Source organism: Cynara cardunculus (assembly GCF_001531365.2).
Source record: "Cynara cardunculus var. scolymus isolate 2C chromosome LG 2, CcrdV1, whole genome shotgun sequence".
Classification (NCBI taxonomy): domain Eukaryota; kingdom Viridiplantae; phylum Streptophyta; class Magnoliopsida; order Asterales; family Asteraceae; genus Cynara; species Cynara cardunculus.
In genome coordinates, this window is record NC_037529.1 from 368,666 (window position 1) to 388,337 (window position 19,672).

General features: G+C 33.6%; 2 protein-coding genes across 2 annotated transcripts; one reads left to right on the forward strand and one right to left on the reverse strand.

Moving 5' to 3' along the window:
* Positions 1 to 238: 238 nt before the first annotated feature.
* On the reverse strand, positions 239 to 3,617 carry LOC112508048 (probable polygalacturonase). Its single transcript, XM_025112832.1, has 6 exons — positions 3,609 to 3,617; positions 3,065 to 3,379; positions 1,861 to 1,981; positions 1,607 to 1,781; positions 1,455 to 1,525; positions 239 to 1,284 (listed from the first exon to the last, which is right to left on the reverse strand). The coding sequence occupies exons 1-6, from the start codon at positions 3,615 to 3,617 to the stop codon at positions 614 to 616; spliced, it is 1,362 nt and encodes a 453-aa protein (XP_024968600.1). The 3' UTR covers positions 239 to 613.
* A 6,578-nt stretch (positions 3,618 to 10,195) lies between these two features.
* LOC112506483 (fumarate hydratase 1, mitochondrial) lies at positions 10,196 to 19,406 on the forward strand. Its single transcript, XM_025110566.1, has 18 exons — positions 10,196 to 10,365; positions 10,472 to 10,638; positions 12,225 to 12,342; positions 12,698 to 12,847; positions 13,204 to 13,314; positions 13,415 to 13,498; positions 14,240 to 14,338; positions 14,425 to 14,475; positions 14,554 to 14,603; positions 15,702 to 15,783; positions 16,353 to 16,447; positions 16,533 to 16,599; positions 16,694 to 16,744; positions 17,125 to 17,220; positions 17,738 to 17,836; positions 17,932 to 17,961; positions 18,059 to 18,124; positions 19,031 to 19,406. Exons 2-18 carry the CDS (start codon positions 10,490 to 10,492, stop codon positions 19,115 to 19,117), a joined length of 1,485 nt encoding a protein of 494 aa, XP_024966334.1. The 5' UTR covers positions 10,196 to 10,365; positions 10,472 to 10,489; the 3' UTR covers positions 19,118 to 19,406.
* The last annotated feature ends 266 nt before the right edge of the window (positions 19,407 to 19,672 follow it).

Here is a 19,672-nt window from a genome sequence, read left to right on the forward strand (position 1 = left end):
TTTTAAGGGTATTTATGTTATTAATTTGTTTGAATTTATTTTTGACTTTTTACATAAAGCTCCTTCTTTATAAGCTTAATGAATAAGCCTCTTTTTATATCATTAAACCACCACCAAATAATCATATATATATATAACAATTAGGCTTTCAGCAAATAAATTGCCAAAGACCATTAAGCTCGTTAAGCTGGAAGTACACAAACAACAAAAAACTAGCACTTTTTTTTTTTTTTTTTTAACAATCTTCGATTCGAAACCCCAATAATGAAAATTTACAGTCGAGAAATTGAAATAAAAATAAAAATAAGAAAAAATAACAAAGCAAGAATAACATGATGAATCAAGAAACGTATAAGAAAGCCAGCCCCCTACAAAACTTTTCTTACACATAGAAAGAAAGAAATCAACGAAACAAGGCTGTACACAAACCAGACCTTCCTTTGCTTTTTGCTCCCAAAGAATTCATTTTCATTCGCTACTTCTTCGATGCCCCCGAGCTTCTATAAATCGAACAAACTTTCTCTCATCCGACTTCAAAATACGAATCTTGAGTAGACCACGATCCTCGTTGTTCTACCAACAAATGATATGGGTTTGAATGTTCATTATTATATCATAGAACAGCAACAAGTTTATGTGACGATGATAGGGTAGAGCAAACTGCAGAAGAATTCGAAAGTTCAAAACACGGTATGGGGGACACGTTTTCGGAAAAACCCGATACGTTAGAGCACACCCACGGCTGGGAGGAAGACGAAGGTTCAGGGTTCAGGGTAAAGGAGATATTCGAAAGGCAGATTCCGGTAAAAGGAGATTCAAGAATTCCAGAAAAGTTTCCGGCGGTTGTGATATTCATCCCGACCATGTTGTTAAAAGTGATGCCATTCACGATCGGCAATGCTTCAGGATCGTATTTATCATCAGGGTGTGAAGTACAGTCACCTGTTAATTTAATCGCCAGAATAATGTTTAGGAAGTCGATATCTGTCACCACAACGTCTTTGATATACCCGCCTCGGCCTTTTGATGTCAGAAACGCAATTCCGGTGATTGAATCACGTAATTTTACGTTTTCCACAAGTACTTCCGAGATGCCACCCGACATCTCGCTCCCCAGAGCCAAACCCGAGCCTGTAAAAGACTGAAGACAAACCCCTTTAATGTGCACATTCGTAGTTGGCCTTCCATACGTGATTCCATACTCGTCCCAACCACTCTTTAGCGATATTGCATCATGACCCGAAGTAATGTTGCTATTCTCGATGCAAACGCTATCACAAGAATCTGAATATTTACATTAAATACCGTTATAATCCCACAATGGGGCTACCATTTATCCTCGATATATGTTGAAACCTAGTAATCTAAAAGGGTTCCATATATCATCTCCGACAAATACCATCATCATACAAAAAACAAAATTTGTGCCATAAGGTCAAAGATTTCAAACATACCCGGGACTATGCCGCTTGTGTAAGGTGATTCAGCCGGAGACAAGGCCGTTATATTTTGAACAAGAACGTTACTGTATCATAAGCACGAAAACAAGCTTATTGAGTCGTATTTAGTTTCGTAATTTCGATAGGCTTTAAGAATGACATAATACCTGCAATATGCGGGATGAATAGTCCATGCCGGGGGATTTAAAAAGGTTATATTCGAGATAACGATATCCTTAGAATTGATAAACTCGACAATATGAGGGCGACTGTGAGTCAAATTATTAGAATCAAAACTATCCCACCATACAAAACCCTGTCCATCGATGGTTCCGTTATCGCCTGCATAAGTTCACACAGATTTGTTAGTAAAAGGAAAAAAGATCTCCAAAAAGATATCGAAAGAGAGGGATGTTCGTGCCTGTAATGACAACATCGCTAAGATTTTCTCCGGTGATCAAACTACGATATCTTTGACCGGGGAGATCAATACCTCGACCATAAGACGGTAAGGGGTCAATGACCTTCCAATGGTCGATATCCTAAGTATCATGAGCCAAATACTTAAACATAAGAACAAATGCATCAAAATATAACTAGGCTTGATTTATAGTTCATGTTTGTAACTAGGGGTGTAAACAAGTCGAGCTTTTAACGAGCTACTCGAGCTCGTTTATCTCAAGCTTAATAATTATCGAGCTCAAGTCGATCTTGAACACAAAATAAAGCTCGCATAACTTAACAAGTTGAGCTCCATAACACCAATGTTTGACTCAACTTATTCAAAAGCTCGATCAAATTTTACGATTCGAGCCGAGCCATTCAAGCATATACTTTTTCGAGCCAAACATATTTATATGCTTACAAATTATATAATTAAAATATACAAATTATAGAGCTTGAGTAAATAAACGAGTTAATCGATCTCAAATTCGAGCTCATAAACGAGCAATGGCTCGAGCCCGAATTTGAAAAAGTTAATTGAGCTCGAGCTAGATATTATTTTTTCAAGCCAAACTCGAATAACTTGCTGCTCAACTCGGCTCCTTACACCCCTAAATATAACAAGGAATCTATTTCTCGGTCAATGCAACAAAGTTTTGAAATTTCTTATTTAATGTAAACAAAGTTTCAAAATTTCCTTAATTTATTTTCTATTTAGTGTAGCTTAGAGACCGTTTACTACCCGGTAAGTGTTTACTGGGTAATTTTCCTTACCAAATGAACATGACAAGGGTAAAAAATCTTACCCAATAAGAGCAATGATAAAGATGAAAAGTCTTACTCGGTAAGTGAGGGTGACGACTCTTATCCGAGTAAGTGCTTACTAGGTAAATTGTTGCATACGATACCATTTTGATGTACTACAATCTTACCCGGTAAAATAAATTACAGTGTTGACTCCTAAGGGTAAGCGCTTACCGGGTAAGCATTTACGTAAACGGCTCCATAGTTTCAGTAGGTTTCCAGCCAAAATGGGCAAAAAAGAATAGAAAATTTTGAAATTTTTTACATTGATTTGAGAAAGAAGAAATCTTTGCTACACTATAGAAACTAAACCAAACTTTATTGCAATTTGATTAGAATGATGGTCAGTTTGCAACAAAAAGCGAAGAATAATGAACCTCGGATCCAAGAATGACGGCATCTTTTTCAAGAAAGAGTGTGAGATGGCTAGTAAGGTTGAAACTTCCGGTGAGCCATTTCCCGGAGGGTACATATAATTGAGCACCACCCTTATCGGTGAAAGATTTGAGATAAAAGATTGCATTTTGAAAGGCAACGGTATTGACCGTTTTCCCATCGGCAACAGCACCAAATTCTAAAATGGAAACACTATGAGGCCGAGGGATCAAATGTCTATCAATATTGCATTCGCCTTCTTCGCCCTTATAGAGTTCGATACCATTACTTACTGCTACAAGAAAAAGCAATACCACCTGAAAAAAGGACACCAAAAGAAAAAGGTAAAGAAAGATCCATTTTAAGGATTCAACTATGCAACAGTGTTTTTAGTACCACTTTCAGCAAAGCATTCGCGAATTCTAAAAGAAAAACCAGCCAATTATGGCAGGTTTTATCTCGAAAATTCAAGAATTACCATTCCACCAAAAAGAAGAGGAATCCAAAGTAGTTAAAGCCACCCATGAATCAAGAAATCTTGAAAACCCATGTCATTGCCCATTGAAAAGATTGAAATAATATCACAAGAACACATTTTCATCTTATCAACAACTGTTTTTGTAGCTAAACAGCCAACATACTTTCAGAAATACTGAAATCCAACAGGGGTTTGATCTAATCATTTGGTGTTTTATCTCTCAAATTCAAGAATTCCCATTCCACCAAAAAGAACAAGTATCCAAAGTAGCTAGAGCCACCCATGAATCAAGAAAATCTAGAAATCCCATGCAATAGCCCATTGAAAAGATTGAAATAACATCACAAGAACACATTTTGATCTTGTCATCAAGTGTTTCGTACCTAAATAACCAAAATACTCGCAGAAATACCGAATCGGACAGAGGTTTGATCGAGTCATTAGGTGTTTGCAAGGGTTCAAAATGCTAGTCACTCAACCTTGTTTATATTAGACTTCAATTACACTAAAAAACAGCCAAAATTCTCAAAAAAAAAAAAAAGTGAGTCCATAAACTAAAGTGAATGGAGGTTTGACGATGGATGCAAGAAAAATGGACCAAAACAGATAGATCAGAACACATTATGTGATCAAATGGGTTTTGTTAATTGTAATACATTGGAGATGATGGGTTCGAATCCCCTTTCCCTTTGGGCTAAAAGAAATCCAATGCTTTAATCGGCATCTAACGCAGTAAAAATGACCTAAATCCAAATAAACATCCATTTATCTACCCTTTCGTTGAAAACCAACAAATCAATCAAAATTCTGGTGCTTTAGAGATCAATGCGAGCAGATTAAAGGAAAATGTGGAAAAACCAAAAGAAATGTAGAGATCAGATCCATCTTTCCTATGAATTTGATCTTGAAAACCACTCGATTAACCTACCTGAAAAACCTAAAATGCTAGATACGAAATGAAATCAAGAAAGGGGATCACGAAAAAGAAGGCGATTGAAAATGGAAATGGGATTGAAACCGAGGAAAGAAAACCCAGATCAGAAAGGTTGAGATTAAATACATAAATTAAAAAGAAACAACGTACTTACTAGCCTCTTCATGGGTGGCGGCCGGTGGAGGTGGTGGCGGAGGAGGAGGCAAGAGAGAAGAATCCGAAGTGGAAGGAGAGGCAGAGGAGGAAGTGTGATTGTAGGATGATGGTGACGATGAGATTGATGCCCATTAAGTGACTAAACCAAAACAAAGAAATAGAAACGTATGGTAATAGAAAACGACAGCACTAATACAATAAAAGACAGCTCCTTCTTCTTCTTCCTTCCCTTCATTCGTTTTTTTTATTTATTTATTTATATAAATTACTACTATTTTTATAATCTAATTTAATACATATACTTATTTATATCCAAGTCATGGTGAAAAAAGTAATAAATAAACTCCATATTTGGATCACTCGTAGTCGAATCCGAATTAATTCTCTTTTGCTTCCAAATTAAAAATGATCACTGGTACAAATCTCTTATTACACTGCTATGATCCTTCGTCTTTATGTACATTTTGTATGATTATATACAAGAAATGTGTTTGTGAAATATATCTTTGATTTAACATTTGTATTATTGAAAAATTACGAAAATTTAAATGCTTTATAATATAGTATAGAAATTATAAATAATTGTATTTTTTATTTTTGTTTAATTTATAAATTCGTTTACATCACGTTGTGTTGTATTGTCCAAATAACCATAATATATATATAAAAAAAGGACATATTTAACATTTACATTTATAAATATCAAATCTTTTTATACCCAAAAAAAAAAAAAAACTTAACACAATAACATCAAATCATTTTTGTAATTCAAAAATAAAAAATATTAAATAAATGTAAAAGAATAATAATTTCAATTTTAATTTATATATGTATATATAATACACAGAGGAAGAGATAGAGGAATGAATTGCTAAAAATGGGGTTCATTCAAACGTTTGTAATTGCCGACACAAATAAAATGGGAGAGGGGATCCTGAGTGATTGCGACCACCGTATACACTCGGCTAATCCTTGTTTCTTTCTAATTATATATATTTAACATTTTGTTTCATTTGATTACATTAAAACAAAATATATTGTTTTAGTTGGATTAATTAGTGACGTTAATTTGTAATGGGATCCAGAGAGAGAGTGATAGCATGTGGGTGAGGAGCATGGGATGGGACCCGAATCACGCCAATGAATCAAATGGCTAGGCTGGCTCCTTCACTTTTGCCAGATCATAAGGGGATCCATCTCTCTTATTGTGTGGTGTCACTCACTGGATCCTACCCACTGCCCTTTCTCCACCTTTTATTTCATCCTTCACTGGGTCCCTTTCCCCTTTGTTTCTTCCTCTGCCAATTATTCTGTCACCCCCATGTTCTACCAAATTCCCAATTTTACCCCTCACCCAATTATTACAATATAACATTTCTTTTCATATTTTCAACTTACAATTAATTCAATATTTTATTATTACCAAATTTATTTTAGAGTAAACTATGATTTTAGTTCATATGTTTTGGAAATTATGATTCTCGTTTCTAATGGTTTGTAATTTATTTTTGTTTTCGTCCATAAGACTATATATTTTAGAAATTCATTATTTTTTAAAACTATGTCTTTTTGGTGGTATTTTAATCTTTTTTTATTTAATAAAACTATGTTATTTTACTATTATTTATGATGAAATGAATAAATACTTTTATTTTGTGCTCATTGTAATTTTAGTTTCTTATGGTCTCTAATAAAGAAAGAAAAATTAAAATAATATCATGTAAGAGATACTTAACAACTTGCATTTGAATGACTTAATGATACAAATTGAATTAATAAGAAACTAAACCTATAATGACAAAAAAAAAAAAAAAAAAATATGATAAATACATAATTGTCTTGTCATAAACAATAACAATACAATATAATTTTTCATCTATTATCAAAAAATATATAGCTTTATTATAATCAAAAAGAATAAAATATAAAAAAGAGAGAAAACTAAAATATGAATTTTGAAATTGATTTAGTTTAGGAAACGAAAATAAAAATAACTTATAAACTATAAAAATGAAAATGAAAATGAAAATGAAAATATAAACTTGAAAATCATAATGTTTGTGGAAAACAAAAACAAGAGTTTTTCCTTAAATATTTAAAAGAAGTTTAATAATAAAATGTATGGATTGGTTGGTTGTTTTGGTGTAACGAGTTTATATATAAATGCTTTTGAAGTCCAACAAACATGTGTCATGATTTATTTTTTAAATGTCATATGTTTTCAATTTTGTTTTTTATTTTAAATAACTGCTTTTAATCATTTATAATAAAGACACGCTGGATTTCAAGTGTAATGTATTAATGAATTTAGATATAAAAATCGATTTTCCAACTATAAATATACTATAATATAAATATTGAATAAATGGTGTTTTGAGTTGTCATTTCAACCAATTGAAATACATTATCTTTCATGTATTGGTTATTCAACAACACATGTATTTCTCATACCTCATATTAAAAAATTGACATGTCAATCCTTCATACAATTATCAAGATATATATACATACAAAGTTAGGTTTACGTAAGACTAGTCTGTTTTCGTGAGACAATTTTTTTATACTTGAAACTTCTACAACAAAAAACTGTAAATGTTACTTTCACAACGTTTTGCTGTGAAGTTTCAAGTGTAAAAAAGTAGTTTCACGCATAATTTTTTCCTCCTTTCTTTCTTATTTTTTTGTTTCCTCTCTCCATAACATACACAGATCAATATACACACAAAGTGAACAAATCATGAACAATGTTTAGTTGTATTTTATAGTTTTTGAACACGTAGTGAATATACTCTGAATTTACGTGATACGATATAATAAATGGAACATATTTAAAAACTTAATATGTTTATATATATATATATATATATATATATATATAAAGCTTTTTAGGTTGTGACATAAATTATAGACAAGATTGGAGTTTGGAATAGGTTGTTATAACAAAAATTGAGTTGAAACTTGTCTTAAGTTAATAAGTAGACACCTTGCATGCCATCTTCTTTTTCATTTATTTTTAATCTTCACCTTTACACTTTCACATCCCCCATGTCTTCATATATTCCCCCATTTTTATTTTTATTTTTATTTTAAATTTATGCCAATCAATAAATCTCAATATCCATACGCATTTCATAAAGTTCTGACTCCTCAACCAATCCATAAATAAATGACGCTAAAAACAATTTGCTTGAGAATATTTTATCGATAAGATTACGGATAAAAAAGTCCTAAAACTTATAACATTGTCATGTACATCTTGGCTTTCCAATATTAAGGACCGTTTACCTAGTAACTGCTTATTCAAAACTCTTGCTTACTTTACCGGGTAGGATTGTAGTTCAAAAAATAGTACCGTATGCAACAATTTACTTGTTTACCAGCTAAGAGACGTCAAATTCACTTACCGGGTAAGACTCTTCATCTCTATCGTCGCTCTTACCAGGTAAGATTCTTGATGTTTGCCATGTTTTTCTGGTAAGATAAATGACACGGGTCAAAACGCTTGCTGCGTAAAAGAAAATGTGAAACCATAAATTCATGAAATTTATTTTAATATTAAAATAAAATAAGACATAATAATTATTAGTAAAATAGAATAGATCCAACAACCACATACTTGGTGCTAGCCCAACCATTGCCTAGACCCACTCCAAAACAATTTTAAGTTAATACGTTTACCCGAATAAATATTTATCAAGTCATATTACCTTACGAAATGAATTTGACAAGGATAAAAAATCTTACCTTGTAAGAACGACGCAATGACAGAGAGTCTTACCCGATAAGTGAGGGTGACGATTATTATCACGTAAATTATTGCATACGATGCCGTTTTTGTTGACTAAAATCTCACTGGATAAGTGAAAATATTGAATTTTACCGATAAACACTTATCAGAATTATGTTCGGTAAACGGCCCCTTAGTTGTCCCAAAATAAATCTTAACTTTCAAAATTAAATATTTTATCTTTACATTTAAAGGTAAAATCATTATCTCATTAACGATACATATTTTTTGCATTTTTAAGAGCATCTCCAATGCAAAGTTTTTATTAATAAAAAGTGTAGTGGATTGTAAGAACCTCATGATCTCTATGTGCCTGATTCTTACCATGAAGTTTATGGGAAGTGAAGTTTTTCTTATTTTTTATTTTATTGACTTTATAATTATTAATATAATAATTATTGATGTTGAAAAAACCAGTGAGACCCACAAAAAAACAGGTTATTATAAGAACTATCATTGTGGACTTTTAAGGGAGTTTCTAATTTAACGAGTTGGAGATGAGTCGACAACAAAAGTACAAAAATGAAGTTCTCAAAAAATCTTAAGCAAAACGTTAAGTGACTTGTATGAACTATTATCGTGGAAAAATTTACCCTTTTAAATTCTTATATAAAAACTTTGATTCTCACTATAAAATTTATGTGAAATAATAATTTAGTTTTTTTATACATTTTAATTAAATTTATAATAATTATTAATGCCGAGAAATTACAAACTCAACAACCTAAGATTTAGTTTGTAATTTGACTAGTTGTGTACCCGCGCATTACGGCGGGAGCCATGAATTTTAACGATTTTGAAGTTCCACTGGTTTTATAAGATAAGATTTAACGATGGTATAAGTTACACTTGGTCTTTACATATTAATACAATTTGAATAAATAAGAGTTATGATTCCAATTACAGACTATCGATGAAAAAAATTGTATGACAGTTTAAAATCCAATATATTTAAAATCCAACATATTTAAACGACTTCACAAATGTGTTCGATTTACACAAAAAAGCAAAGAACCAAGAAACTTGAGTTTTAGGATAAACACTCAAAACCAATAAAGAAAACTACAAATTTGACAGATCATAAGGCATGAAAAAACCAAAAGAGATGAGTTTTAGAATGAAATTTCAACTGCTTACCCTCTTTCTTGTCCAGAAACTCAGATTAAGGTTGAATTAATACATGTATATATATTTCAAAAAAACCCAAGAACATATTAATTAAGAACATATTATACAGTGCAATTTGGACAACCTAACCCCAAAATACAATAATATATATATATATATATATATATATAAATAAATAGATATAAAAGTATAAATCATAAATATTAAAAATATTTTTTCACAGTATATATAATATATAATAATATAGTTAAGTCAAAAACTATTCAACATTGGATTCGTTTCGAAGGTATTAACGAGACGATTATAATGGTGTAACTTGTTAAAATAAAAATGTATTTTTAAACATGTTTTAATTGATATACAATTATGTATGTTAATTTGATAAATGTTTAAAATGAAACATTTAAAAGTAAAAGACGTAAAATAAATTAATTAACTAATTATAAAAGTATGAAATAAAAAAATAAAAAATAGTATAAAGAGTATCTTGGCCACTTAGAATTTTAAAATTTTAAGACTTTTAATAAATTTATTTGATAGTATAGATATTGAGGTAAAAAAGCAAAAAGGCAATATAAATTTGTAACGGTCAAAATCGGTGGCTCATGCCATTTTTCATACAAATATTGGAGCAAATATAAGCAGTCATCGATTGGTCGGTGATTATGGCAGCAGTGTAGAAAGCCGTGCAGAAATCCAATTGGGCTGCGGCCCATTCTATCACTAAAAGAAAGTCAGCATCAAACCAAGCGTGCCCAAAAAACTTTCTTTTCTCCACCCATCTGGGGCTACACTCCTGCAATTGATCGCATTCATTCTGGTATTCTTCGATCTTTTCAAATCTCACATGATTGTTTCAAATTTAGTTAACGTTGTCTTACTATTTCTTTTCTCCTTTTGATGCCGATGTTTTTGCAATCGATCAGGTAAGAGAAACAAAAAAGATGGCGATGGTTCAAGCATATCGTCGAATATCTGGTGGATCGCCCATTGTTGCAGATTCGCTTCGGTTCACGACGTGCTGGAGACATTTTTCTACCTCTTTTAGAGAGGAAAGAGATACGTTTGGACCAATTCAAGTTCCATCCGATAAGTTCGTGTTCTTGTTTTCTTTACTTATATTTCTTTTTGCTATAAGTAGGATCTTTACCCTAAAACAGGTACCTATTAACAACCCTAACATGAGGCAATTGGTTGCTTGGTTGTATTGGCTTGTAACTGTGAGTTTGGCATCAGGGTAGGTCTTGGAATGGTAAAATTTTAATGGATGAGAGTTTGGATTTTAGTGGAATGAAGCAGATGCTAGAACTTTTAAGTAATTAAAAATCCATGTTAAAAATAACTTATTCAGCACCAATTAATGCGAATGAAAAAATCAACCAAATGAACCTTCTTTTGAGCAAATAACATTAGGCAGACATACATGGCTATGTTTAGTGGTGATTTGCTGACCAGTCGATGGCTCTTGGTGCCTGAACAGGAGTATACAGTTCTAAGGTATGCCATGTGTTGCAGCCCACTTGATAACCATTAAAGTAGGGGTTTACTCAAAGTCAAGCAAGATGATCGAATAGTAATATCTAGTTATAAGCTTCGTTTACTTTCCATTAGAATCAGACAGTAATTTGATTGTTGTCACTCCTCCATATGTTATGCTGATAAGCGGGCTCTTTTGGGAGTTGATATAACATTGAACAGTATGTAGTTCATGCCTTTTCATATTCATACTGCTATTCCATCTAACCACATTTTAGTCTCATGGCGACTGTATCTCTGAGGAAGCTAGTCAAATAACTGAAACTTATCTTTAAAAAGTGAAACTTGTTTTCAAATTCAAAGACTAGATTCTACTGTCAAAAGCTAGCTCTCTGCATAACACTAAGCTTGATGATCTATTTGAACTTGGGAGATATTAGCATATTATACTTCTCTCTACCGGTATCAGAATTCAATTTCGCTTCTTTTAGAATCAACTTGCTGCATATATATGTCAAGTTTCTTAAGGATCTTTAATGAATTTTAATCAAGGTTATCAAGATGGTGACAACAAGGTGTCATTTAGTGGGCAACTTTTTCAGTCACTTTGCAAATTATTGGACTCCAAGTTGCATAGGAGAGAGACTTAGAGGCATGAGGGAAGAGAGAGGGACTTGAAGATGTATAAGAAAGGCTAGAAGCACAAGATGAGATGAAAAATTGTGATACTACCTATTTGATTTCATTCTATGCTGACGGTTAATCCACATTGGATTTCGAGTGATCCCTTGCATACTTAATTAGCTCTATTAAATGTACAAACGGCTTCCTGCTTTTGAAAAGAAATTACACGCAAGCCTGGAACAAGCAAGTTACACAAAAGCAATGGAATTTTTAGCTATGTAGACACGATGATTTCTGAAGTAATTACAAACAAACACAAGCTGTACACATCTTTTCATACTATCAATGGATTATTTGAAATGCAACATACCAGAAATTATAATTTTGTAACATGTGCATTTTGACCAAATTGTCATTTTCCGGAAAACTATGCCTTTTCACCTAGGTGTTTTAGGACCCTTTGGACTGCATTGACAACCTTGTCTGTAATACCTTTACGCACAAAAACTAATTGCATTCGGTGGTATTGTTAAAATCACCTGTTTGTTTCTTTTCAGTAATATTTTCCCCTCTTTTCAGGTTATGGGGAGCTCAAACGCAAAGATCTTTGCAGAATTTTGAAATCGGAGGTGACCGTGAAAGAATGCCAGAACCAATCATTCGTTCTTTTGGGATCCTCAAAAAGTGTGCTGCTAAGGTTCTTGCAACTTCAAAACATTTATTCCTCTTCTATTTATGAGAGTTGAGAACATCAGCATTTTGTTATTAATCAGCTAAAAGTTGCATAGCATTGCTTTTATTAACTGAGTATTGAATCAGGTTTTTCACCAGATGTAATCTCTCTTCATGTCATCATATAACTAATTGCACATGGTTTCAGATTCTTTGTTGAAATGACAAAGAACTTGTAATCTATAAGACCGTACAAGACATGCTTATGTTGCGTAATTTACTCAATACTTACCAAATATATGGTATAGTTATAGTGTTTATTAAGTACTCATGTTACTATATATTTGCTTTGTTTGTAAATGAGGTTATGCACATTATAGGTGAACATGGAATATGGTCTTGATCCCTCCATAGGGAAAGCGATTATGCAAGCTGCACAAGAAGTGGCTGAGGGGAAGTTAAATGATCACTTTCCACTGGTCATATGGCAGACTGGAAGCGGCACTCAAAGCAATATGAACGCCAACGAGGTAATGTTAGGAATCTGGTTGTAATCTTTTCTCTTGTTATGTATTTTGCTTTCTAGCTTATGTTGCTTTTCCTGGAAGTTTTAGCTTCTTATTTAAGTTTGAATTTTGATTCTGAATTGGTCAATGCTGGGTGTCCTCATGCTGGACCCATGTGCTGTGGATTGACTTATTTTTTAGGCGAGTAGACCCAACCAGTCAAAAAGATTAAACAGTACTGGTTACTAGCTGATTGAAGTTTCTGATCTATGGGTTGCATGATTGTCCTACATTGTTTGCTTTCAACGATATTTGGCATATCCTTTTTGTTGATTGATCATGAATCATGCTACTCTTTGTTCTGGAACATGTTGTAATAGGTCATTGCAAATAGAGCAGCTGAAATTCTTGGCCACAAGCGTGGTGGAAAGTTTGTGCATCCAAATGACCATGTAAACAGATCACAGTCCTCGAATGATACATTCCCAACTGTAAGCTTCTTGACGATACTGGCCGTCAACTTATTCATATTAGATTTTTTTATTTCTTGCTGTCTTCCCAGGTGTTGATAATCACCTGTCTTGTTCATAGGTAATGCATATTGCAGCGGCAACAGAAATCAACTCAAGGCTTATTCCAAAACTGAAGCAGTTACATACTTCCCTACAAGCGAAGGTGATTAAGTATTTAGTTGTATACTGAACCTCATCGCCATAGTGGGTTTTCTTGCTACACTTCAGCTATAACCTGTAGCTATGAGTAGATCCTAATTTAATTACCACGAGAATGACTTCTGTAATATATACGAAGCTAGCAGGTTTTCATAAATACTTAAAAGTAGACAAAGAGCCAATAAAATACAGTGACATTACTTTACAGAGCTATACGCGGTGCTATGTTGTATCTAGTGGTTTATTGAAGCATGGAGGGTAGTACCTAAATTCGAATCCAGAATACTTATTAGCAGAGTTTGCTTTGTTAATGCCATTCTTTTGTAAATTCCTTATATTACCTTCTATTTAGCTGTTATTGTGACCAAAACTACATGTGAAGCTTCACAGTATTTGGTACATCACATTTTTAGTACTTCCTTTAGTAAAGGATAAAAGGGCTCTAATCTGTCGAACTCTTTGCCAATTTTACACAGCTCCTGGATGTTTTCATGGGTCCACTTTTCTCTTCTAATAGAGCATGTAATAAATAAAAAAGATTTAAGTTATAAAGTAAAATGATAATATAGCACGTGCTCGCTTTCTTTGATGGTGGCTGAATCATTTTGGTGATCTCCAATTCAGTTATTTCTGATCACTGTGTTCTGCCTTTTAATTGGAGTTTACCAGTTTTTATGTCTCTTCTATACCTTCAGGTTTTGTGGCACCAGCTTGATGTTTACTGCGTGCTTTCTTTTTTTAACAGACAACTGAGTTCTCCGACATAGTTAAAATTGGACGTACTCACACTCAAGATGCAACACCCTTGACTCTTGGGCAAGAGTTCAGTGGTTATACCACACAAGTATGCTTCTTTCACCTCGCCCATTGGAGATTAATTTAGCTAACCAATAATATTCTTGGTCAGGAATAAGTATTTTGTTGTTGCAGGTGAAGTATGGCATTGAGCGGGTCATGTGCACTCTCCCTCGCATGTATCAGGTTTCCAATCGTCTTTTACGCTATATGTGAGCTTTGCACATGTGAATCCTGACTTGATATAGGTTTTTATGCTTTCAGCTTGCACAAGGTGGCACTGCTGTAGGGACAGGATTGAACACAAAGAAAGGGTATCTAAGCTAATTCATTTGTTTAATTTGACCTGCTTTTGTTTCCAATCTTGAGTCATCTGATCTGCTGTAACGCTCCTGATCTTTTATGTACTTCGTATGAGAACCTTTTACCCTAAATACATGTAGGATTATAGCTGTACATGAAAAGATGCCCTGCAGCTCTTCTTAGTTTTCTTTTCCCTTTTTTAGTTCTTAATCACAATAATTCTTTTAATTGTATGCACATGAATTTTGCATGTGATTAGAATATCAAATATTACATCTATCTGCCACAAGGCAAAGATGTGACTTACTGTCTCTAATAATACTTATCCAAGATGGTGGTTGTTTCTGAATCTGCCACAAGAAAAATATCATCACCTAATCATTTGTAACTTTGAATGTCATCACTTCGGGTAAAGATGCAACATACTTGAGCAAATGTTAAATTCTATAGTCCGAGTTAATTTACAATCTGCCAACCAGGTTACGGTACAACTCTTCTAGACTTACCTTTCATGAAATCCATCCTAAGAAATTCACAGTGTGCTGCGTGTCAGTCATAACCTCTTTATCAAGACAAAGGATTGTGTGAAAATAGGAGTTAAGGTGAGAAATAAGAAAGGATCTGGACCCTTGATCACCTTTAATCTCACCCCCACCCCCATGAATTGTGCTTGATACTGGAAATGGTCTGGTGCATCTTGTTACTGTTGATCTTCGATTAGGATTGATCCAAGGGTGGAGATCTCTTCTTACCCTTCTCACCATAACTTCTATTCTCAAATGAACCCCAACCCCTTTATCAATTCGCTTCCCGTCTCTATGTGTCTATATATATATGGCTATTATCAGCAGGCAAGACCAACTGGATAGTGAGCATCGAGTAAGGTGACCCTCAATGGTTCTTCTATTATTATAATTTTTCAATGGCGGCATAGAAGAATTTGCCTCTCTGTATGCACATCATTTAGAGTATTGTTTTGGTTGGTCTTGCTTCTGATGTCGAAGTGCCTATATTGTGTTGATTTTGTCCTCGGAAGATTTATTTTACTGTTCTATCTTTGTGATAACTTTTTTGTTGCTTTTACATAATGACATACAATTCCTGTACAGGTTTGATGTAAAGATTGCTGCAGCAGTAGCTGATGAAACAAGACTACCATTTGTAACTGCTGAAAATAAGTTTGAGGCACTGGTTAGTTTCAGTCTTTTTATGGACGTATTTTTCATTGACTTCAGTATAGTACCAATCTATTGAAGAAAACCAAAATACCTATTTATTTTTTTGTATTGTCATGTCTAGGGGTGTTAACAAGTAGAGTCCAGTCGAGTAACACGATGTTTGGGCTTGGTTTGAGATAATAATATTTTCCTCGATGTTTGTTTAACAACTTTGAGTTACACATTATGACCTAAAATCAAACTTTAGACCTCGTTTATGGGTCGAATCATTTCAATTAACTCATTTGTTCGCTTGACCTCGAATCCTAGCACTAGTGACAACTTTTTAAATTTTGATTGTATGGTTTATAAACATATGAACATGTTTGTCTAGAAAAAGTGTATGCTTCTATGGCTTGGCTCAAGTCAAAAAATTTAATCGAGATTTCGAAAATTGGTGTTACAGAGCTTGACTCGTCAAGTTAAACGAGCTTTATTTTGTTTTCAAGATCGACTCTAGCTAGAGAATTACTAAGGTCAAGCTCGAGTAACTTTGTTAAATGCTCGAATCATTAAATGTCATCATTATCTTTATGTTATCAGGCTGCACATGATGCTTTTGTTGAAGCTAGTGGAGCCCTAAACACGATTGCTACTTCTCTTATGAAAATCGCTAATGACATACGCTTCCTAGGAAGGTACACAAGTTGCATATTTTTATTATTTGCTATGGTTTGTAAGCTGTTTTATGCTCATTCTAAATTAATCTGTTTGGCCGTTCAGTGGTCCACGCTGCGGTCTTGGTGAACTTATTCTTCCCGAGAATGAGCCTGGTAGCAGCATCATGCCTGTAAAGTCATCATTTCATATACGCTTTTCATTTGGATTGCTAAAATCTAGCAATTTGACTAATGATTTGAACTTGTAATCTTATTCTATTTTAGGGAAAAGTGAATCCTACACAATGTGAGGCCTTAACTATGGTCTGTGCTCAGGTATGCATATCTCTCTTGTCCCTTGGTTTGGTTGGTAGACGAGTTGATAGACGAAAGATGGTGTGAGAATAGGAGTTATAATGAGAAGTATAAGAATGGATTTGGACCCTTGATCACTTTTAATCGCAAAACAATCCATGAATTGCGCTTTAGAAGGGAATTTATCTAGTCCATCTCATTAGTGTTGATCTAGTGGTTCTCTTCAATTAGGATTGATTCAAGGTTGAAGATCCCCTTAGTTCTTACCCTTCACTATAACTTCAATTCTCACCGAACCCAACCCAACCCTGATTCCCCTTATAGTGGGTGGTTCAAATCTGCATTCGGATCTGTCATCAACACATGTTTTGATTGGCTAATAAATCGCATTAACCTTGCAGGCAATCGGAAACCATGTTGCCCTTACGGTGGGTGGTTCAAATGGCCATTTCGAACTCAACGTTTTCAAGCCAATGATTGCTAGTTCTCTCTTACATGTAAGTGGCCTCGGACAATATTAATCGTGTGGTGAGCCGGACAAATTGCATTTGGTAAGACAGAGCTGGATAAGACAGAACAAAAAAATGACCAATTTACCCGTAATGAGTTGTTTATATATGTTTATATATTTTGATTAATTTGAGTAATTTATTAAATTATTAATATAAAATAAATTACATAAATTAATCAAAATATAGAAATCATATAAAAATAATATTTTGAGGTCAGTAAAGTGAAAATTTAAGGAGAATAAATACAATAAATAAAATGTAAAGATTGAAGTTATATCGGTAAAATGTAGGTTTGTTCCACCTTGTTCCATGGGGTGAATTTGTTCCACTCTATTCTACATAAAAGTCCTTCCAAACATGGAATAGTGATCCCTTTTTTGTGCTGTCCTGTTCAATATACCAAAAGAATTATGGGAGCTTGAATCTGAACTATTTTTTCTTGAAATTTCTCTCTGGCACTTTTACCACATGCTGAAGAGAGTGATGTTGATATTGTTTACAGTCGATAAGACTTCTTGCGGATGCATCTGCATCATTCGAAAAGAACTGTGTGAGAGGCATTCAAGCGAATAGGGATAGGATTTCAAAGTTATTACACGAGGTAAGCTGACATTCAAAGGGAAGTTGAATTTATGGCGCTTTAGTTTTCGAATGCAATCTGATTCCTAATGTCATTATCTTCCTGGATCCTTGCAGTCACTTATGCTCGTGACATCTTTGAATCCCGTAAGCTTTTGTTTGATGAATTTTCAATCCTACATTTTGGCCATATTACCATTTTCTGGATATTAACTGAATTTTCATTTGGAATTCTTTGCTACAGAAAATTGGTTATGACAACGCTGCAGCGGTTGCCAAGACTGCCCACAAGGAGGGAAGTACACTCAAGGTCTTGTTCCTCTCTCTAGTCTTTTGTACCTCAATTCCAATCATTAGGATCAAGTGCACACAAATATACACTATTAAACATGGGTAAATTTATGACAACCACAAAAAGTTAATATTAAGCTCACTACAGTTGCTCTCTTGAACCATCTTATTTGGATTTTCGTTGCAAACCAACCTTCGTTCCTCGGAAAATGGGGAAAGAGAACATATATTACTTTGCAAGAAGAAATGTGAAGGCAAAATGAGCCATCATATTTGACATTCTTTTATCTAAAACTGTTTGCATCTTAGGAAGGATGATCATTTGTTTGCAACAAAAAACTTTGTACAATATGACGAAGGATCGTGTGAGAATAAGAGTTAAGGTGAGATGTGGAAGAAGGGATTTGGACTCTTGATCACTTCTAATCCCAAAACAACCCATGAATTGTGCTTTAGAAGGATATTGATCTAGTATATCCCATTAGTGTTTGATCTAGTGGTTCTCTTCAATTAGGATTGATCCAAGGGTGGAGATCCCTTATGACTATTCTCACCGTAACTTTTATTCTCACAGAACCCAACCCTATACAATATTCCTTCTGTCCCGAAATAAGTATTTACATTTATATCGTAGTTTGTACCAAGTAAGTATCTACTTCTATATCTAAGTGTTCACATTTACTTTTCAATTATTCTATCCGACCAAATTCATTGCTCTCTCTTATTAAAGTAAAATTGTGATTTAGTTAATTAAAAAGAAAAAGGTAATACATGCAAATTTTCTTCATCGTGGTCATTAAATAATTAAAAAGCTGATCATTGGTTACTTCCCCAAGAGTAAAAAAGTTGTCAATTCATATTAGTACTGCTAATAGTTGCCTTATGAGGAAACGTCTCTGATTGCAACATTTTTGAAATGGTGCAGGAAGCTGCTCTGAAATTGGGAGTTCTAACCAGCGAAGAATTCGATCAACTTGTAGTGCCAGAAAAGATGATCGGTCCCTCTGATTGACGAGTGACTTGAAGCCTGCAACGAATCTTGTGTTGGCGCGTTTTATGAAGTCGAAGCGATCGTGTTTTCGGCTAGGAAATAAAAGAGTCACTTGGGATGTCAATACTTAGAGGTGGATATCATTCATTCTTCTTTAGAAGAAACTTGTTGAGGATAAACTTTATTTAACCCACAATTGTACGGCAGATAAGGGTTTTTTTTGCTCACTTTAAAGCAGATGAGATAAATCTCTTGAATGGATGAAAATCTAAACCCAATAATGAGAGTTTTACATTTGACTTCTTGTGTATATTAATTCCTTTAGGACATATATGATCCAAAATCCCTGAGAACTAGACAAAAAAATTCCGTATTCATTTTAGAAATCTCATTCATAATCTTTCAACATTCATCATGAATATCTTAAAACAACTTTAATTTTAACAATAAAAAAGACACATCTTACGAAAATTTACAGCATTTCTTTTGCAATTTTTGGAAACGCTAAAATGTTTTTCAGATACATGTTTTTTTTTAAGTGGCACAAATAACCATTTCAGTTGACCGAATTTACCT